Source organism: Chaetura pelagica, unplaced genomic scaffold (assembly GCF_000747805.2).
Source record: "Chaetura pelagica isolate M959 unplaced genomic scaffold, ChaPel_1.0 scaffold27, whole genome shotgun sequence".
In the NCBI taxonomy this organism is placed as follows: Eukaryota; Metazoa; Chordata; class Aves; order Apodiformes; family Apodidae; genus Chaetura; species Chaetura pelagica.
Genome location: NW_009954020.1, coordinates 2,533,639 through 2,556,497, shown reverse-complemented (window position 1 = coordinate 2,556,497; position 22,859 = coordinate 2,533,639). Strand labels below are relative to the sequence as shown.

Below are 22,859 nucleotides of genomic sequence, written 5' to 3'. Positions count from 1 at the left end.
AGTAATAAACTACAGAGAAATACCTCATAGAATATATCTGTAATTTCTGTACTTATTATTTAAAATGCCCTCAGTTTATTTTCTGCTATACTAAATATATCTCTCACGTATTTATACTAAAGCAGACAGTAAAATACTACTGCATTTTCTAAGGTACAGTCTGTAAACCATACACCTTAAGACATGAAAAATATTGCACAGTTCAGTGCTTCAAGAGGAGATTTCTCCTCTCTTACGCAAAGCAGATAACTTTTAGCAAGAAATGCAGGACATATACTGGGTGTATATATCTAAAAAGCATGTTATGTGATGCATGAGAAAATACTTAACAAGTGTCCATTCATTAATTTACTGTACTTGAACACATGTAAGGTATTGTTGGTTTTTTTTCCATATAATCCAGAATGAACAATCTGGCTACTTGTGATAGCATGAACAAAAGGGAGCCAAGGTAGTGCTCCACTGGTTACATTTTTTGAGATAAAGCAAGCCAAAAGCATTCTGATTAGACATATCATTGAGGTGGAGAGGAGAACACAACAACAACCACCTACTGAACAAACAAAAAAGCTTTAATAGGTCTTCAGTTACAATGTCTCAAATTAAAGGTATTTACAGATATAAAAATTCCTACTGTGACCGAAATATTCATTTATATGGCAAGGTAAGCTTTAAATCTGGCTTCTACATGCAATCAAACATGAAAATGAAGGAATATGACACACGGAAAACCTAATTTCACATATATTACAGAAGAAAACAACTCAGAACAGACTCATAATTTTGGCTAGAGTAATCTGTATTTGGCTCATATTCATCATTATTTAAAAGTTATTTTAGATGAAATAAACAATAAAATTTGAAAACTCATCTTGTTCTTTCTATTGTATTCTATTCTAAATAATGTCCAGCAGACTTCAGAAGACACTTAATACACACAAAGATCTGGAAACTTCATCTCATAGACTGGAACAGATTGGTAATGAGCATGTCCAGCAGTAATGGTCATCGTTCCTGAGGGGCTGGGTGGAGGGCTGTGTGAGAAGAACAATCAATATATAGGATTCATAATGACACAGATTGCTTTATTTTATATAACTTTTATACATTAATAGCTGAGAAAAAACAGTAAGCTACCCATCCTCAACCATCAGTATTTAATTCCTGAAATTCTAATTAAATTATCATGCTTCAGGTTTCTTTTGTACTGTGGTCTAAATCATCAGCTTCACTCATTTTACAAAACTATGAAAATTAAGTTTATTACTGACAAATACTATTTGTACTGCACAATAAATGTGCACAAAACTGTAATAATGTAATGCGTTTTTTTCACTGTTCAATATCTAATTACTTTTTCAAACAGATACATCAATGGGAAAACAACAACATTCTTCAGTACTACTGACAAACTTAGAAATAATATAAGAATAGAAGCATAGTATGACAACATTTCTGGGTACTCTCCACTCTTTAAAATATTCAAAATAATAACAAAAAAATCAAACTGATTGTTTTAAATGAAGACTGCTGTTTTTCAGTCTACTGGTTTTAGCTGGGATAGAGTTAATTTTCTTCATAGTAGCTTGTATGGGGCTATGCTTTTTATTTCTGCTGTAAACAGTGCTGATGACACAGGAATGTTTTCATTAGTGCTGAGCAGAGCTTACACAGCATCAAGGCCTTTTCGGGCTCAAACCAGGGCAGCTTCTCACCCCACCCCACCAGTGAGTAGGCTGGGGGTGTACAAGAAGCTGGGAAGGGACACAGCTAGGACAGCTGACCCCAAATGACCAAATGGATATTCCATACCATACGATGTCATGCTCAGCAGTAACAGCTTTAGGGAAGAAGGAGGAGGAAGGGGGGGACATTTGGAATTATGGACTTTGTCTTCCCAAGTAACTGTTACTCATGATGGAGCTCTGATCTCCTGGAGCTGGCTGAACACCTGACTGATAATGGGAAGTTGTTAATGAATTCCTTGTCTTGCTTTGCTTGCGTGAGTGGCTTTTGCTTTAGCTGTTAAATTGTCTTTATCTCAACTCATGGGTTTTGTCAGTTTTACCCTTCCCATTATCCTTCTCACCCTACTAGCAGCTGTGTGGGGCGTAAATACCTACCACAGGTAAACCACAACATTCAGTTAAGTCAATTACTTTCTGCCTTTTACATGTAATGGTTGGACTTGATATATTACAGGTCTTATCCAGCCTTCATGATTCTGTGTTTCCATATATATAAGAACTTAATGACATAACCACCTGAAAGTAGTGATAATTGCTTTGTAACTCATTTTTCATTCATCATATCCCTCCTGCATAAAGTCTTACCGAATGGTGAGCTCCAGTATCTGTGCAAGTCTATCATGAAGCAAGTTTGCCTAGGAAAAAAAAATAAAATTCCATTATTAACTACTGAGTGTGTTTCACATCATTACATGGCCAACATAGGCAGCACTTCCAATCTTCATTTCTTTTCTGCCTGCTGTAAGGATTCTGAGCACTAAAGAGAAATGTGAGGTTGAGCGAGCCCATCTTGGAGTGCATGGCATTATACAGCAAATTTGACTGTTGCAGACAGAAGTTTCACAAACCTGAAATACATTTAGTTAATCAAAACATATAATGGGGTAAATATTGCTCCAGTTCTCTGAAGATGAAATGTGAATGGAGCGTGAATCTAGATTTCAAAGATAGTAAGGAAAACATTAAGATGAAGAGTGTATGAGATTTCCATTCCTTTTCAAATGGTCTAGCAACAATCAAAACCACACTTTAAATAATTGAATTTGCCGACATTAATAATAGTAAAGATAAAAGCTGAAGATAAAGAACTGAACCTCTTCAGACATAAGAGAAGCAGTGACACGATACCATAAATCACCCTCAGCCAGCACATCTCCATTAATGCTTATGCTAGGATCTTTAATGTTGCAAAACGTTGTTCAGAAACTCACTTTGGTTTCACATTGTGCTGCAATTTCCTCAAATGGTGCTTTTTGGAACTTTTCAATCACAAGGCGCCTTTTTTCTTTTTCTTGTTCTTCAAGTCCGTTGTTATCTTAAAAAAACAAGAACAGGACATGTGTAAACTTTGCCTATGAAGTGTAAGTGATATAAACCTTCAAATGAAGTTGGTGAAAAACTGGACCAAGTTACCCAGAGAGGTGGTAGCTGCGCCATCTCTGGAAACATTCAAGGTCAGGTTGGACAAGGCTCTGAGCAACCTGATCTAGTTGAAGTTGTCCCTTCTCAACAGGGGTAGGTTGGACTACATGACCTTCCAAAATCAAACTATTCTATGATTTTATGTGCACTATAGAGGCAAAACCCTACTGTATTTACGGTGATGAAACCATACTCAAGTGAGCTGTGTTCCGTCATTGACTCTAATGCAAAATGCAGATACAATTTCAGGGAGCTGGTCTGAGGACCTCAGTTTTGCCCCTTTCTTGTTATGTGCTTCATTATGAGTACATCCAAAGTTTCTTTTGTTTTATTATCTAGACTCAAGACTGCACTTCACTCATCGCACACTGAATGCACTGAAGACCTGAAAAATCTTAGTATGTAAAAATTAGGTGCTTTATAATGAATCACTCAAATTCTAAAATCTCATGTTATTTATAGCTTGCTCTGTAAGGGCAAATTTAACAGATGACAGGCATATCTAGATACTGACCATTCAGTCACATTAGCCTCAGGAAATGGATTCACTACAATTATCAAGATACCACATTCCAGAAATTTAGAAATAAATAACTGAAGATTTAAATAAATTTACTAGTTGAAAAAAACCCACAAATGTAGTATTTTAATCATGCTACTCTGGCAACACCTTTTTCTCTAGCAATTCCACAGCAACCTAGAACCATGCTGCATAAACTCAATTGTAATGTATCTTACCAATTGCTTTCTTCAAAGCTTCAAAGGTGATTTCTTCAGTGTTGTCAACCTAAACACAAAGAAACAAAAGCCCTTAAACCTCACATAAAACAAGATTCTAAAAAATAAGGAATGTGACAAAGACAGAAGGCCAAAATGGCCACAGAACTTTTCTGCATTGCAAGTTTTTAGTGGCTTTATCCGGAGCTCCTACAAAAGCCAACAGATCACTAACTCACATTTTTAAGCCACTGCAATTAGTAAGGAATTTTTTATCAAATAAGATCAAGGAAATACTTCCAAATTTTGCTCAAGATGCTCTATGGCAACGATACTGTAGAAAAGGACTTCCATTTCAGCAGATCACTCCTTTGGATCAGGAATATGCCATGGTATTTTCATACTGCTTACCCTTGGTACTGGTTCTTAGGCAGCTGTTGTGAATAACAGCAACTGCTTCCTGAGATTAGCTGAGTTACCAGTGATGTGATTTTAAAGCAAGAGATTATAGTGGATGCTTGAGTGGAAAATGGTTATTGCTTTAGGGTAACTTCATCCCCGTATGAGTTCCAAATAATTTGGTGCTTATGTCAGAAACATTGGAGCTAAAGGGCTCTTCATAACCAGCGATGTCTGATGCACTGAGAAAATTTACTCATTTATCACTATGAATATCCATTTGCTGCTGCAGATGTAATTCATTAGGAACTGCTTGGGGCTGCAAAATTACCAAAGACACATGACCATTTTTTTTAAGAGCTCCAGCTCATGGATCTTTGTGTTTCAAGTCTTTATAGACCTAGAGTTTCTGTATCAGGAAGCATATTTACAGTGAAACCACTGTGATAACACTAGGGGAGAATGTTTAGAGGGTAGCACAATATTTATCTGAATGTAACATGGTTTCTTGGCTTGACTGCCTTATTTTAATCCTTCTAAACTAACTACTAATCCTTCTAAACTAACTACGTGTAAACAGGTAGCACTTTTATTTTTCCTTTTAACTATTTAGAATGGTCTAAAATGATTGAAGATAAAATTAATCTTAAGATCTGTAAGGCAGCACAGTTATTTCTCCCAATTCAAAAGACTAAATTATTTCAATTTTTTCATTGATCGACTTGACCTACTGTAAATGGAAAAGCAAGAAAAAGAAGCTGTTTCCTTTTAACATCAGTGCTATTTTATTACAGATGGAGCTGTGATATTTTATTAACAGACTTTACTACATTAGTAATCTAGTCTCTACCTCTGAATATATATATAGATTAATATATAAACAGCAAAGTTTCCTTTATGTCAAATATTGGTGCATATGGCTAGAGAGAACAGCTTTGAAATAATCACCTTTTATATGGTTCATATATGGCAAATACCACTTGTTTATGGCAGCGTTTTAGATTTCTAATTAACATTCACACTAGTTGCTGGTACTAGCCAGCATTATATTCAATTATTAATATCACAGAAGCACTAGCTGTTTTTACCAGTGCTTTCATCTTATAAATTGAGGTAACTAGGGAATAAACAGTCCTCCTGAACAGGATTCACTAACAGACTTGCCACAACAGAACACTTTGATTGTACTGATAGAAGAACTGCATTCATATTGTATACATTACTAGATATTCTATGGATAAACAGTCTTTTGCCTGAGACAGTGTAGAAATGATAACATAATTAATTTTAAAAGTTCCATGAATCAAGTAGTTTATCCTCTCAATCATAAAGCCTTTTGCTCCTTTTTCTTTTTTCAGTTTGACTCTGCTGACAGTTATGAACTATGTTGTATTTACTATCCTATATAGCTAGAGAACCAGATTTAATATCCTCATGGACTTTATTTTCCTCCTCTTGAGCTACATCCAGTGTATCATATTACACTGCACACAGCAAAAAAAAAGGCATTATGAGGAAAGAAGAAGTAGAAAAATTAAAGTACCAGTACTGAAGGGACAAACTGCCCAGGAAGGTGGCTGAGTCACCACTCCTGGGGTACTTAGAGACAAAGACTTGGTGCTGAGGGACATGAGCTAGTGGTGGACTTGGCAGTGTGCTACATTAACAGTTGGACTTGATGACCTTAAGGGTCTTTTTCAACGTAAATGATTCTGTAATTCATGCAAGTTTTTCATACGTTTATGATTTATTTAGGTGTCAAGGTCAGTAAACTGGAAAATACTGTTTTTACCTTTGCATTGTAAATAAACATCAAGCAACTAAAGGAGGAATACTTTATGTGCTTCTGATTATTTTTTTTCTTGAGAGATAAACAGTAATTTATTATCCAAGACACTGTACCATACTAAATTGAGAACTCATACAAGGACTTTGATCTATCTACAACTGCTATATCCTCTTCAGAAACATCTATATATCAATGCTTAACCTAACATCAGCATAATAATTTGAAATATGAAATAGAAACTCCTGATTTAATTCTGCTTTAAAGAGAGATTTTAAGCACATGTAATACATGGTTTTAAAAAAGGATTCTGATGTCAATCATCCCCATTACAATTATGAGCATTTATTTAAAATGCTAAAAATAATACTAATAAATACTAAAAATACTAAAAGCTAAAAATTGTGATAATTTGGCTTATTTTTAAAAGCCTTCATTCTTCTTTCTCCAAAATTTTTATCTAGTTTATCTATCCTTGCTAATGGACAATACCAAGAAGTAAACACAGAATGTAATCTGAAGTATCATCAGCACGAAGCAGGGACTATAACAATGTCAAACATAAATCACTTCTGTCAGTAAGTTATAAAATGAGGCTTGATCTTTTACAATAGCTTAATACTGCATTTGTAACTAGCATTCAGCTTGACCTTTCACACATATTGTTTTGTGTCCCTAGCCAGTTTGTGCTTTAAGATGCTAAAGTTAGAATTTATTTGCAGTGCAAAAGCCTTAACTTGAACAGCTAAACTCCACTGCAGCCAGCAGAAATCTGGTTAATAAAAATCTTGAACCTTGAAAAAGATTCAGTAGAAATGAAAATTTATTTTAAGAAATACTTCAGATGAAGTGTCTGAAGATGTAGGATAATTATAACGCAGCCTTCCTAAGGGATAATTAGCATCAGCTCCTGTACCCTACAAATGAACTTTTTGTGGCTACATTATCTTGCCCAGGTCTTTTAAGACACTGTGCTAAACTGTTCTGTTAGCCTTTACAGGCCTATCTCAAAGTCAGCAGGTCTTCCATTAGTCTTTTATCTGTCAGTCCCATGCGGATGAACAAGACTCCCAAATACTTCAAACGATGCAGAAATATAGATGCAGGAATTTTATTTGCTCCCTCAAAAGTCAAATACATATTTTTTAGAATATTTACTCATAAAATATTAGCTGTCTGGCATATATATGTGTTCTACTCCATATTCTGCAGCACTATCAGTAAAAACTATAGTCACAAAATACTTTTCATTTTTATACAGCAAGATCGGTATCAGTGCCTTTACAACACATTTCTACAAATACAGGAATCACTAAAAAAAAAAATAAATCTAAACTTGAAAACATTTAACATTGTTTGAACAATTAGATATTAGACTTTCTGGGAGAAGTTAATTTGTATTCTGAACCCTGTAAAGATGCTGCTTTAAAGTATCCCGTGATTTTCCTACCTTATCCTCTGTGTTGTTGCCAGGCAGAATATCCACCTGAATAGACACTGTGTCCACAATGCTCTTCCTCCTGGAGAGTCTGTCTTCATCTAGAAGAAAAACAACTTATCTCATTCCTTGTCTAACAGTTGAAATACGACCAGATTTCTACATATCAGGTGAAGATTTGTTTTTATATTCCTATTTAACACAAGATCATCTATTTTATCATCTGGATTGTTGTGAAAAATGACCAGTTACTGCTCTAAATTATTAAATATGAAGGGAAAATAACCTTTTCATTGTTCCTTCCCCCTCTCAGCCCAGATCTTGCCAGCTTTCCTGTGAAAGCCCAGAATTAAAAAAAGCGAGATGAGACCTTATTTGAATGTATAATAAATAACATAGTACATGATGACACATTGCTGCAGAGTTATTTACAAAAGCCTGAACTTATTTTTCTTTTGGTCCTGCAATTGAAATATTAAGGTCTTAATTTGAAGATATTCTGAAACTCACTTACAAACCCATGAGTTAAAAGATCACATTTTAGATTTTATCAGAGATCAAGGCATTTGGACGTGGACATTATAATTTGATGACTTGCACTGCACATAGCTTGAAGCACCTGCAGGTACTTGGAGAATGACTAAAACTCCCCCATCACAACGCAATTTATGCTGGTTCCTCCCCAACCTTTGTTTGAATCACTTCTAGCAAAATATTGAGCATGAACAAACAGAATTCATTCCAGCAGAGCTGAACATACTCAGCTTTTAAGAGTCTGGAAATAACTTTCAGAAGTCATATATATGAAATGCCTCTTTAAGATCAAGAGACAGTGAAAGAACAAGACTAGTGCAAAACACCTGAATTCTAGCTATCTCTGCCAAGTTCTCAGAGCCCCTGAGCATTTTAAGTGGCATTTTGAAGGATTTACTTAATTTCTATTCCCAGCTGGCAGGCTCACTGGCACATGATGCAGTACATAAGAGTCTGAGGAAAGCACCTTAACTCTCAAGAGTTAGAACAAGACAAAACTGCATCTTTGCTGCCATCTTGCTGCTCTTTCTATAATTGACATGCAAATACCAGAAGATACATTTTTGGGACTACTTTGGGTAGGATTCATTTTTTAAATGCATGCCTTACTATACTTGCCTTATAAAAATGTCCATTCTTCTCCAATTTCAAGGGTAAAACATTGTGAAAAGAGGAACTTTTTCTGTTACATGACATAAATCTCATCTCGATGCTCACAAAGGAGCTCAGATGCATGAGGGTAGTGGTGGAGCCCCAATACCCAGTGTCCCAGCCTCTGCCAGGGTTATCCCAGGAGTCTTGGCCCCATGGTCCAGGAGTGGCATCTATCCCATGGGGTGATGGAAGCAGCTCTCTGGGTCACCACACTGATCAAGGCAGGGTCAGTGCCTGGGGTAGGGGACACATCATGGGATGTAGGAAAACAACATCTTAGGATTGCACAATGTTTAGTATGGTATGTTTAGGAGAGGTAACTGGGGACAAGGAGGACTGAGATGGTTTGGGGAGAAGCAAGCAAGGAAAACAGACAGATAAATGGATAAATGCATCAGTCCCATGTAAACTGGCTGTTGATCAGTGTGTGCATCTGGCCATGCCCTGAGCCTCATTAGTGCAGCCTGCCATGTCTTCTGATTAAGTCTCACTTCTTTTCCTGGATGCCTGACTGCTCTTTGTGCAGGTGTGTGCATGGGGGTCTGAGCCCAGCAACTGGAGTCAGGCCACAGTCAGAGGGTCTGTGTCTGGAGCGAGGGCACGCAGCACCCCTGCATGGTAATGAGGGAATATCAAGCTGGATCAGCAGGTGAGTAGATCAAATGGCCTGGAATCTGGGCATGCCCATATATGTCCATCCCTCTCTGTGTCTGAGGGGAATGCACCTGAGGGACCAGGAGGCCCAGGTCAACTGTTAGAAAGATCATGGAACATGAGGGGGTGACTGAGACAGACGTGTGTACCCATGTGTGCATTACTGTGCACAAGAGGGATCTGCACCAGCAACAGGACCAGAGCTGTGGGCCTTTGGGAATCACATGTCCAGGTGCCAGTGACAGGGGAGGCAGGGACTCAGGAGACAGCTGGGGGGGTGACAGTGTCAAAGCCCAGCTACTGCTGGGATGCACACAGAACATATGCACATATATATGTCCCACTAATGCACAGCCAGCAAGTAAGATGAACCATCATTCTGTGAGCAGCTGAGATTCTTCCCACTTTCTACTAAATTCTAGTAAGGTTGCTCAAAGAGGTAATTAGTACTATCACAAAATGATACCTATAGTCCTACTGCCTGCTTCGGAAAAGCAAACAGGAAGCTAACATACTGCAGAGTTCCAAATCAAGAGTAAATGCAAAGGCAAACCTTGCAGCAGCTAACATTGCTACAGGTCTATCAAGGAGATTAAAAAAAAATAAAGGCAAAAAGCAGAAGGAAACACTAAGTACAACACAATTTCTGACCTAAAGGTCTAAAGGCCTTCTAAAAGCATGTATTTTTGACTGTGCCATCCTATACAGACACACCACAAGGAGCAGAAGAGCAGGGTGACCTATAACACATTTTTACCTTTTAACCTGTGTCTGCATTTATGAGGTTTTTTGCCTGATGAAAATAGAGCTAAATTAAAAAAAAATATCCATGTATAGACAAAAAAATACTAAATGTATATTTAAATTATCAGTTTCTCCCAAATAAGGAAGAGAACAAGGCATCAAAAGTTGCAAATTAATGTCTTTCCAACTGATAAGAAATACCAAAACCTGAAACTAAGGATTAGGACTTTTTGTCTATAACCCACTGTTAAAGCATTAAAACACTGATATTCAGAAATACTAGAAATAATTAGGACAAAATCCTTACTGTTTTTTTGGGTTCAACCATAATCTTCACAAGAATATACCAAAAAATTATTCATCTTTAAAATTAATAACATACTTTAAAACACTATATTCTAGCTTTATAATACAATAGTACAAATTAAACATTTCATTGAAGTAAAAAATAAAAAGTTTCAGAATTCCAAAATATTCACTTTGGTTCTGATTTAGTTAAATGAAACCTTGGAAGCTTAAATATCCCACAAGACGAGAGATTAATAATCCTCTGGTAACAGAGATGGAACCAGTTTTGGCTACTTTTCTTTAGAAAAAGACTGCAAAAAACCTGTTTTTCATCACCTGAAAAGGCAGTTAATCACAAACTTACAGATAAACTCATTTAATCTTGATGTCAGAACTTACACATCTTCCCATGTAGGAATGCCTTTTTACCAACGTATTCAAGAAATCCCTAGAAGCCCTAGCAAGGTTGTTTAGGTACAAATCTTAACTTCTAGAAGAGGTTTAATGTAAATTTCAAACCAGGCTATCTTTCTCATTCCACTCTCATGCACTCAAAGACAGTAAAAATTTGAAAATGTAACATTTCCCTACTTGCTACCTATCTCTTCTGCCAATACTAAAATACAATGTTAACTGTTTTTTTGGAAGCCAGAAGAAATACTCTGTTTGAGTATAGCAACATTTTCCTTTTTAGAAGGGGAGAAAACCAGTAACAGAACACACAGACATTGCAGCTGTGCCAGATTATACCACTAGTTGGCCTGCCAGCACTTGAGACAAAACCACATTTGCTGTTTTGGACAACTCTTCCCCTCCCATAGCAGTCATCCAGAAAGCCCTATTGAAGAGAGAAGGCAGCAATGTCTTTGAATTGCACTGAAGTGTGACAGATCTGCCATTCACTGCCCATATGTACTATGTTTTCATTCTATGTGTAAGCTAAAAAAAGTAACATTCTCGATTAAATTAAAATTTGCTCATTGCAAATTTGACTATTGCCAATAACTTGTCAGCTTAAGGCGATATAGCAAAAGGATGGAGTATGTTCCATTCAGTGTTCACCTAAAAAGGATAAAGTACATTGACTTGTATAATTCTTCCTTCCTTGCTAACTCAAGTTAATACAGAAAACCAGTAATAATCACTATTGTGTTCCTAGGCATTCTTTTGAAAGCAAAGACTTCATTAAAAAGAGTCAAAGTGGCTTACAGAACTTTCTGCCCTGCCTTTTGAATTTAAGGCAAAAAGTAAATATTAAATGGACACAAAGTTGAAACTTCTTAGCAATAATATGGTAGCTAATGAGAAAAAGCATTTTGGGAAAAAACAAAATTATACTATCATTAAGTTTTATTGCCAAGTAGTCACACTACATTTCATTGGCACACATTAAAAAAACATTCTTAATAATTGGTACTTCGCAGTTTTTGCCACTAATCAGCACTTACCTGTTACCTGGGGTACATATGGAACTGACAATCTTTCCACACTGTATCCACTGCCTCCTAAGGATTCTGCAATCTTGTTTGTCAGGAAAAATAAATTTTTTTCATCCTTCTCCAAGGACTTTGGAAGACTGTAAAAATGTATATTGGAAGTTATTATCTACCAACAAAAACTTGTTCACTAAGTAAAATAATTAGTAACCAAAAAGGGTCAATGGTAATGATTTGATAGAAATAAAACTTGCTCAGTTTTTTAGGAATGAGTACATAAAATGTGTCCATTGAACACCTCTCCAATGTTTTAAACTAACTTAACACTTCTTGGTTATTTAAATTACATTCCTCATCTGTTCTGCTGTATCTTGGTAGAATATGGTTTCTGTTAAATGAAATAAAAACAAACTACAGAGTAACAGTATTTGCCATTGCTAGCAATGTGTCCTTGTGACAAAAAAAGACCAAGGGTAGGTATCCTGGGAGTACTGCCAGCAGGTCAAGAGAAGTGAGTGCGTGTGATCAATGTGTACAAGTACCCTAAGAGAGGAAGGGTGGAAAGACAACAGAGCTAGGCTTTTTCCAGTGGTCCCTCTTTTTTATTGTGAGGGTGGACTGAGCACTGACATAGGTTGCCCAGAGAGGATGTGGAGCTGCCATTCTTGGAGATATTCCAAAGCCACCTGGATGCGGTCCTGGACAGCCTGCTCTAGGTGACCCAGCTTGAGCAGGGATGTTGGACCAAATAACGTCCAGAGGCCCTTCCAATCTCACCCTTCCTATGATTCAGTGAAAACCCATGTTGCTGTGTTAGCACTCACACTAAGCATCATCTTGTGCAACACATTTCAATGATGTGCAGTTTTTAATACTGAGGTAAGTACTTCACTGTTCATTATTTCACATTCTATATCTACTTACTTGGATTTGTCTTTGAAAATTGTTTCTGGTAGAAAATAGGATGCTTCTAGACTTCTAGTTTCAATTACCTGAAAAAACCAAACAGAACAAATACAGTAGTTGCATAGCTATTTTCTCAAATGTCTACATCGTTTAAAGAGGTTCTACTGTAGCTGATTACCAATTCTTCAGCAACATCCACTTGAGCCCAAATGAGGCCTTTAGAATTTCTTTTCACCAGAGAAAGAGACTGTGGCACTCAGTCTTTAGGCTTAAAACCTCATGGTCCTGTCCATGTCAGTACTGTTTTACCAAAGCCAGTGAAGACTGTAAAGTCTTCTAACAGATGGGGATTTAGCCCATTACATATGGCACCATAAACAACGTAAAGATGCTATACCTTGAGAGAAGAGTATTCTGTGAGTCAGAAAGAACACAAAGAGCAATGTTGGTGGACACAAATACACCACAAGCAATTACTTGACAGAAATTATTTTAAAGTAGAATATGTACCGTTCTAAATTACTTAAATTAATCAATGATGTGTTACCTTGCTGACATGCTGACAAAAGGCAGGAACTGCAATCATCTGACTCAGAAAGTTTAGATATGCTGCAACCAGTGCCATGACACCACAACGATTAAACATTGGCAGATTATCCTCATTGATAATGGCAATGTCCTGAAACATAAAGGACAGCACTATACTCTCCAAAGTTAACAGGCTGTTCTTAATATATGGAAGTCAAAATTATTAGTAGAAGCACTAGCTGACATATGATAACTATCTGGTATTAGCATTTAACACCTCTCATCTTAAAATCCTAGTCTTTTACCTCACTCCTGAATTAAGTATATATTGATCTGAAATTAGCATGAAAGATTGAAATCTTATGAAGATAAGTAAGTCTACTCAATTCAAAATTTCTGTTTCTCAGAAAAAAAGTACATGTTAAAGACTAGTAGTCTCTCATCCTTACCTCCTGCTGATCTTAACTTTTTTCAGGAAAATCAGAAACAGAAGACTGGTAATAAAAATCAGTCTTGTGAGTCACAGATACAGTACCGTAAAGGGAATTATTTAATGCATTTCTGTGTTTATTTAGATTGTATTATTTTTGTCCTAATAAAACACATAATGACTTTTTAATCAAGTAAGGATTTGGTTCAGTGACATATTTTAAAATTAAGGATGCAATTTGCATTTCAGAGTGTGTGCAGTAGGGAATAAGGCTCATGACAAAGACCGAACTGAGAACACAGGACATGGCATCATCAAATTTCCATGCACATGCTTAGCCCTTTTTTTTTTGAATGCTTAAACTTCAATAAAGATAAACCTACTCAAGTAAGATTAAACAGCCTGGTTTGACAAATGTTTCCAACCAACAAATTAATCGTAAGCTTTCTTCCAAGGTGGGGACCTAACGTGTATTTTATATGGAAAACTGAGGCAAGATCATGAACACCTTATCAAACTGCTAATGAATATGATAGTGATTCTAGGGGTTGTTTCAAAAAATTTCCACAACTCTTATATTTCCTGAAGAGAATATGCTGTAGAAGTTTGCAACAGATCTGATGAGTTGAAGCTTCCCCATCAGTGCTACGTACAAAGTGCACTTCCTTGACGGGTGGATCAAATCAGACTGAATGATGAGTCTGCACGATTTCCAAGTTGAAGATCAATATGCAAACAAAAGTAGTTATCCAGATCTCCAAGTACAGATATAAATTGTCCATCAGTGAACTCAACACTGATTCAGACTCGTACCTGCAAAGCTATAGCTAATCGAATGAGGTCAATAACCACTTCTTCATTAGCTAGTTCGATTGTGGTAAGAGCTAGGGATGTAAATAGCAGCTCAAAATTCTTTTGAACATTGTCTTCTTCTTTACAGCCCAAGTAGATGTGTCTGTACAACTGCTGACCATGCTATAAAAGACAAAATAGGGAAAAGCACTATTAAAATCAGAGTGATTCAGAAAGGATACTTTAAGGTCCTCTAGTCCAGCTCCCTACTCTAAGCACAGCAAACTTTGATGTTAAGATGATTACAGATAGGGAATTTAAAAACAAACATATATATATACATACACAAATGAATACATGATTAATCAAGAAAACTACCAGTTTACTAAGATAACAGCAGCTTCCTTATTTATAAAGTACTGTTTTATTTTATGGAGAAGTGTACAGATAGGGAAAATGATACTGGACATGGTTGCTGCAACGTGTGTCAGAATTCATTCCCTATTGAAATATTCAGAAAAAAAAATGCCCATTTATGAAAAGGAGAAAATAAAAGGTAGATCTTGAAACAGTCTCAGGAACATCCAAGTAACTGAGGAGCTTCACGGGTTATTCTTGTGAAGACATTACATTTCTTCACTAAACAAGCCTACCTAAATAACAAACTGAGAAAAAATTCTCCTAGAGGGTGCTTCAGAAAATGAATAGGGCTGATTTACCACTGTGCACAGGGAGGCTCTAGCAAAGAACAGGGAGAATCTATTGAAAGACCCTCAACTTCAAAAGTGACTTTTCTTTCCCTGTAATGCTGCTTAACCAAATCTTGTAAACGAAACTATAGTTTCAACATAAACAAAAATGAAAACACAGAAAGGTAGGTTAAGAAGCAGGTTTTGTATGCAACACATGACCCATTACCACCCCAGCATTCTTAATCTTGCAAGATACAGGTCTGTATCAGCTGACACAGTTAGTTTCCAAGATTCAAGGCCTCATGCTTTAACTCTGGAAGTACTAGTTCATTTTTAGAAGGTGAAAGAAAACTAATTTTTAACACTTGTTCTTCAAGCAGGACGTTAAGAAATAATAAAGATTTTTCTTTTATTACTTCTAAAATCAAATCTACAGTTATCCAAATATACAGGTTATTTTGAAAAGAGGGACAAGGTGTCAGTAAAGCACAAAAGCTATTATGAAATACGCACAGCAAAGATTAGCTCCTTAAAAACACAGTACAGTTGGAAGGCTAAAGTAATGAAACTGCTTCTCCCACTGATAAAAAAATTCACTTCAATACAAAAATGAATTATTATATGGATTTTCTTTACAGTTAATATCTTTCTAGAGGACTGTAAAATGCAAGAAGTTCAACATTTTCCTTTTTAAGAAAGGACAGAAATAAACCTCTTGGCTTTGAGAAGGTGGACTAAGATGAAAAGCTTTGTGCCTATGTTTGGTTTAATTCCACCTAATTCCTAAGGATGATACACAGCTGCCTTAGGTTCCTCATCTAACATCAAACAAGCCTAGACAGTAATTCAGAACTTGATGGACTTCTGGAGGGGCTTTCACCCCTCTCTGTTATCATGCAAGGTATTTGGGAAGAGCAGGCTGTTAACATACCCATCTAAACGAGGAAGTGACATTAGGTTTATGATACGTGCCTGCAACAGTATCCCATGGGTAATTATTGAATGAGTTCACTCTGCAAGGTTAATACATTTTTTTGGAAGACTCTATAATCTTTTTTTGACCTGCTAAGAGTCTCTTTTCCTCTCTTGCCCTGTTTTTCAAAAGCCAATGTTAACAATTCAAATATTTGGTTTGACAATTACCATTTTCACCTAGCAAAATAAGTAAAGACAACTTATCCACACTGTTTTAAATCTGAGATATTGATGAATTAAAATGCAATTAACTTGTTACAAAGACACATTACTGATCATGGCCGATGCTGGAGTATTCTTTATGTTTGTATTATTCCAGTATTAATCAAAACAGAACATTTATCTCGTAATGTTTCTTCAAAGCTGCAAAACTCTATTTTGCATATTATTACAGAGATAAACTACAGTCAGGAATGACACAGCCCACTAATTTTTCCCCATACAAAACCCAAGGTATTTATTGAACAGAAGCAATGTGACTCCACACAAGCATCACCTAAAAAATTATTTAAACAGTTCTTTAGAATGAAACATAATCTGAAGTCAACTGGAACAATGTCTGGTAAACACAATCTTTTTAAGGAAGTGCTTTTTTCAGAATCATGGTTTAGATATACAGTGTTCTAATTTCATGCATGCAAGGATTTTCACTGAAGATATAAATGAAAATTTGATTCCATGGAACCACCTCTCAAGTAACTAAGCACCTCAATGCTGAAATCATTGTGATTTGAATTCAAATGACTCAATACTAATCTTCACGATGTGTAGCAAAAACACAGTTGTAGAAGAAAAGCAAAGCAACTGGTTCAGTTACTTTATCTTCCCTTTAGGTACAAAAGTTAACTTTTTAATCTATTACCTTTTTCATGAAGCTCACATCTTGCCTTGAAATTTTGTCTCGTTTTATCTTTAGATCAGAAACATCAGGTATTATTCTGTAAAGGGAATAAAAATGGCAGTTAAGGAAAAGGAAGTTGAAAGGGAAGAGGATGTGAAACACATGAGCTATTCAAACAAATCTTGAGGCAATTTCCATTTTATTTCCATTTTAATTCTCTCTGCTTAATAATTCAAATCTTAGTTGAAGAGGGAGAAACATTAACAGAATTATGACAACTACATGTTTTTTTTCTCTACATAAAATATTATATTCTGTCTTCCCCAATTTAATTAGCAGATATACATGGAATGGTCATTTAAGGCATTATGCACTCGGGCTTACCTGAAAAAGCTTAGTTGCATTTAACAAAATAGTACATTTCATGGTAGGAAAAACATTTAAAAATCAACTGTAATTATCATTAAAATATTAAAATATTAAAATGACAGAATCACCAATGCTGGAAATGACCTTAAGATCATCAAGTCCAGCCTATGACCAACACCACCACATCGGACAGACCATGGTACTAAGTGCGACATCCAGGAAAGGTGCCTCCACCACTTCCCTGGGAAGTCTATTCCAATGTCTAATCACCGTCTCTGTGAGGAATTGCTTCCTAATATCCAATCTAAACCTCCTCTTGAGCAGCTTCTGGCCATGGCCTCTTGTCTTGTTGCTAGTTGCCTAAGAAAAGTGCCCAGCCCCCACCTGACTACAACCTCCCTTCAGGTAGTTCAAGAGAGTGATAAGGCCATCCCTGAGTCTCCTCTTCTCCAAGCTAAACAACCATAGCTCCCTCAGCCCATCCCTTTAAGACTTTCCCTCTAGTCCTTTCACTAGGCTTGCTTCTCTCCTCTGGACTTGCTCCAGCATATCAACATCCTTCTTGAAGTGAGGAGCCCAGAACTGTACACAGAACTTGAGGTGAGGCCTCACCAGTGCTGAGTACTAGAATTTAAAGGAGGCCAAAGCAAAGAAAAAGAATTACCGAATCCCTCTGAGCTTCGCCCTGTTGTCATGTCGATCGATGAGATTATGCAGGATTTCCAAGACCAGCTGCCTTAGCTCTGAGTCTTCCATGAGGGAAGGAGACAGTAACGGGTCCAGAAACGGGGGAGGAAGTGCGTTAGTTATCGTTGTGGCTTTGTATCCTGAAGTCACCTGTTCATTGGGGGAAGCAAATTAACATGTGTCATTATTGCATTGTAAGAATCACTTGCAGCTGTCACTTTTTAGCTGGTTTGCTTTTGGCATCTGAAAGGTGAATTCAAAGGGAAGCACTGTACTACTTTACAAAATTCCTAACCTCACTGTTAAGTTGGAAAGTCCCTGGTACTCATGTTCAAAGGAACTTCTGTTTTTTTTGAAGTGATTCCTTCTATTACCAAAACACTCAAAAGAAAAAATAAAGGAACCGTTTATGATTATTTTTTTTAACAGGCTATGAAAAGTTGCAGGGCATAAACTGAAGATGGCAAAATTCCAATAGAGGGTTTTCCATTTCAGGCTCTGAGCTGCTCGTATATGGCTCTGCATATGTTCATGTGAAGAAAAAAAAGGGAAATTGGGGCCTATATGTACATCTTAAACACAGGGGAGACAGCCAGGATAGATGACCCCAAGTGACCAAAGGGGTATTCTGTACCACATGATGTTGTGCTCAACAACTAAATAGGGGGAGGAGGCAAAGTGTTCCAGGGCTGTCAGTGCTCAGGGACTGGCTCGGCATAACTCTGTTGGTAGTGAGCAATTGGGTTTTGTGGTTTGGGTGTTTTTGTGGATTATCACGGAATCATAGAACAGTTTGGGCTGGAGAGATCTGTAAAGGTACAATCACACCTGCAATGAGCAGGGACATTTTCAACTAGATCAGATTGCTCAGAGCACTTGGTCTTGTTGAACCTCTTAAGGTTCACATGGGCACACTTCTCAAGCTTGTCCAGCCACCTCTGGATGGCCTCCTGTCCCTCTGGTGTGTCAACTACACCACCCAGTTTGGCGTCTCAGTAAACTTGCTGAGAGTGCACTTGATCCCACTATGTCATCTATGAAGACATGTAGCAGTACTCATCCTAATACAGACCCCTGAGGGACACTACTCATCACCAGTCTCCATCTGGACATTAAGCCTTTGCCCACTAACCTCTGGATGGGACTATCCAACTGATTCCTCATCCACCAAACAGTCCATCCACCAAAATCATTTCTGTCCAATTTAGAGAGAAGGATGTTGTGGGGGACCATCTCAAAGGCCTCACAGAAGTTCAGATAGATGACATCCATAGCTTTTCCCTTGTCCACTGATGTAGTCACTCCTTCATAGAAGGCCACCAGGTTTGCCAGGCAGGACATGCCCTTGGTGAAGCCATGCTGACTTTTTCAAATCACTTCCCTGTCCTCCATGTGGCTTAGGATAGCTTCTAGGAGGATCTGTTCCATGATCTTTCCAGGTACAAAGGTGAGGCTGACAGGACAGTAGTTCTCAGGGTCTTCCTTTCTACCCTTCCTGAAAATGGGCACAATGTTTCCCTTTTTCCAGTCACCAGGGGATTCACCTGACTGCCATGACTCTCCATGACAATATCATGAAAAATGACTTGGTAACTACATCAGCTAGTTCCCATAGGGCTCTTGGGATGCATTTAAGTTCGTCAGGTGGTCACAAACCTGATCTTCTCTTCCAAAAGGAGGGATCTTGCTCCACCAGTCCCTGCCTTGCAATTTATTGGTGTTTTTTTAATAATTTACTTTTCTTAATGTTTTGTTGGATTTTTTTTTAATATTTACTACACTGTCTTAATCTCAACCCACTTTTTTTCACTTGTACCCTTATGATTGTCTCCCTAGTCTCACTGGAGAAGACTGAAAAGGTGACTGGGTAGTGCTTTGCTGCCTGCCAGGGTTAAACCCCATCATGTGAGCAAGTGCAACTCCCACAGCATAACTGAACAGGTTCAAAGGAAACCGGCTGGCAGAGGAGCATGAGGACACATGAAGGAATTTAATCAATGATTTTGAAAATGGAAAATTACTAATACCAGAAGAAATAAGGCTGCAAATAAAAGTCCATGCTTTTAATGAAGTGCCAGATTTTAATTGCCTGTACAACATTAAACAGTCTGCCTGTGTGTATGCATGACAACAGACTGATTATGTTATGAACTGTTATTCTTTTGTAAAGAACACACAATGTTGTACAATGATGTAGAATGCTCAGTGCAGTTCACAAAAGAGGCAGGATTCAACAGTTTTCAGTTCTTTCTTATGTGTGGAGACTACACACCTTATATACCACAATAAAAGCTTTGATATGAAAACAAATTCCTTCCCACATTTTTACCACAATATTTATCCATGTCTGAGTAGAGAAATTTATTAAAAATCAAAATATTCACTTCCACATCTCTGTGCCAAGATGGGATTTTACTTCCATATTCTAAAAGAGGATTCAAAACAATATTCAGTGTAAAAAATGTTAAAATTCTTTCTACAAGCACAATTTAAATACTTTAAAGCATATTTACAGGCTATGCAGCACTCCAATTACAATTCTCACTGTCTTCAATGGAAATCGTTAAAACTGGTGAGATTTATATTGTCAGGAACAGTTCAGGCATAGCTGAGTCTATCTTTAATGAAGACAATGTGCAAAATGCCCCCCTGAGGTCCTTTCTAACAGGTTTTCTATCCTTAAATTGCAACTGTGAATGCTCAGCTCTTCTGCAAGCCAGAATCTAGGATTTCATGTTTTGACAAACACTGAATGGTTTACCTGAACTGTCTCGACACCATACATGAATTTCATGTCAAAGCAGGGATAGAAACTAATTTGCATGAATGTATTCTGTTGCTTTAGACATGAAATAATTCTTTATGCTATTTCCCCTACTTCAGCCGCTAAACAGTTTGCAGCTTCTGCAACAAAATAGGCCAGGATTCTAGAGGCAAAAACCTCCTCTTTATTACTCACTTCTGATTCCTACCATCAGGATGCATTTCCAGAAATACTCTTTGAAGTTTTACAGCTGAAAAACGTATATGTGATAAAAAAGTGTACTATACCTTACAAGAAATTTGCATAATAGTAGGAAAGAAAGGAATATGGTGCCTGAGGCATTAAGAGCTTGGAGACAAGCATCCATTCCTATTGTTTTAAAAATATTAGCCATTCTACTGATTACAGCCTCTCTGGTGTCAGAAGCAAAGTGATTTCACTTTGATTGCTAGCACTGCAGGCAGAACTAGTCAACTCAACCTACTCTCTGATGTTCTTTTTGATCTGCAGATCCAATTGTAACTCCTATTCACGAAAGTGCTCTGTGAGATGGAGGAATATTTCTTGAGCTGCTTGCAATGTAAATTTGGAAAATGCTGCCACACTTTTATCCAGTAGAACTACAGATCTTTGTAATATGAAGGTATGTTTCACTTCATAATACAGACTTGTAATACTATACATATATAAAAGCATACATAAAGTGAAACATTGCATGCTTATAAAATACTAAAGAGAACCCAGAAAGCTTACCATAAGTAAAGATCTCAATAGCATGATTTGGATCCTCCTAGTTCCCAAATCTCTACAATTGGAAAAAAGTTGAAAATTAGTTTCTTTGCAGATCTTCAGAATATTCTTCTAACAACTGTGTTTTTGACAAGGGAATACAGCAGCCTTGGGAATGACCACAAATTGGTGGATGACCACAAATAAAAGGCAAATATCTCCAAATGAGGTGTAATAACTATATATATATATATATTTTTAAAGGCTTAAAAAACCAAAGTACATGACTGACAAAAAAAAAGTAAATTTTATATATATGAAGCAGATATAAATCTTTATGTTTCGTTCAGAAATCACTTTGTATCTGAAACGTTTAACCACTAGATGCTTGACTTCATTTTCACAAGCATCAGTGCTCAGAATTTCTTCTGAATTAAAATGTAATCAAGTCTTTTAAGAAACCAGGACACTTCATTCGAGTCAGACCCCAAAACTTTGAGACTGAAAACAAATTACCTGCAAATTCAGTAAGAAAAACTAAAAGTCCTCAGTTTTCATTCCATGAGAAGGCACACAGAACACCACTTAACCTGTTCATATGTTTTCATTTTCCATCTGCTGGTACTAAAATAAGTTCAAAACCTATTGGTATACATACAGTCACATATGCCCTGTTCTTTTAAGATCCTACAAGAGAAAAGTACACCTGATTCAAAGAGAGTTCTAGAAAGTAAAACAAGGTACAAACTGTTTTGCCCACTGAAAAGCATAAGGAAAGAGCAAGCCTCTTTACAAATGTTAGCCTCTACACAACAGTGAAAACTGCCACCTTCATAGGTTATAACTTTGGGTGTATCTGCCTGGCAGCATCATTCAAATGTCTTGTGCAGCAGAGATCATATTTTCAGGTAAGTAATGTAAATCTGTACCAGCAGTCAGAAAGTCTGCTTTATTTAGAACTACATATGTGCATCTCACTAACATACTAGTCAGTTCCATGTTTACAAAGAATCTCATAAAGAAAATTGTCTAGTTAAAAAACAAATAAAATACCTCACACCCACTGGCAATCCAAATAGAGAATTCCAAATGGATCTATATTTTAAATACCTTCTTAATGAGTCGTAAATGCCTGGCACAGACAGATTTCTATCATACATGGAAGAGTGTCCCATACTGCAGGGAGACACTTCTACATGAAAAGCTACCAAGAAGCCAGGAGAAGGACAATGGCTTCCTTCTTAAGCTAGCAGATGATCAGACATGCATGGTGTCCCATGCATACCTAGAAAGAATAGCTGCAACCTTTCAGTGACTCCCCATACT

General features: G+C 36.9%; 1 protein-coding gene across 1 annotated transcript in view; it reads right to left on the bottom strand.

Moving 5' to 3' along the window:
- Positions 1–853: 853 nt before the first annotated feature.
- EFR3A (EFR3 homolog A (S. cerevisiae)) overlaps positions 854–22,859 on the bottom strand; it is a 65,773-nt gene continuing 43,767 nt past the window's right edge. The window contains exons 13-24 of the mRNA XM_010002274.1: positions 21,558–21,609; positions 18,018–18,190; positions 17,006–17,081; positions 14,498–14,659; positions 13,274–13,405; positions 12,745–12,812; positions 11,833–11,960; positions 7,523–7,611; positions 3,909–3,957; positions 2,960–3,063; positions 2,334–2,383; positions 854–1,034 (exon numbers count right to left, since the gene is read on the bottom strand). Of these exons, the coding sequence (XP_010000576.1) occupies positions 929–1,034; positions 2,334–2,383; positions 2,960–3,063; positions 3,909–3,957; positions 7,523–7,611; positions 11,833–11,960; positions 12,745–12,812; positions 13,274–13,405; positions 14,498–14,659; positions 17,006–17,081; positions 18,018–18,190; positions 21,558–21,609 (1,189 nt within the window). The 3' untranslated portion in view covers positions 854–928. The remainder of the gene's footprint in view (positions 1,035–2,333; positions 2,384–2,959; positions 3,064–3,908; positions 3,958–7,522; positions 7,612–11,832; positions 11,961–12,744; positions 12,813–13,273; positions 13,406–14,497; positions 14,660–17,005; positions 17,082–18,017; positions 18,191–21,557; positions 21,610–22,859) is intronic.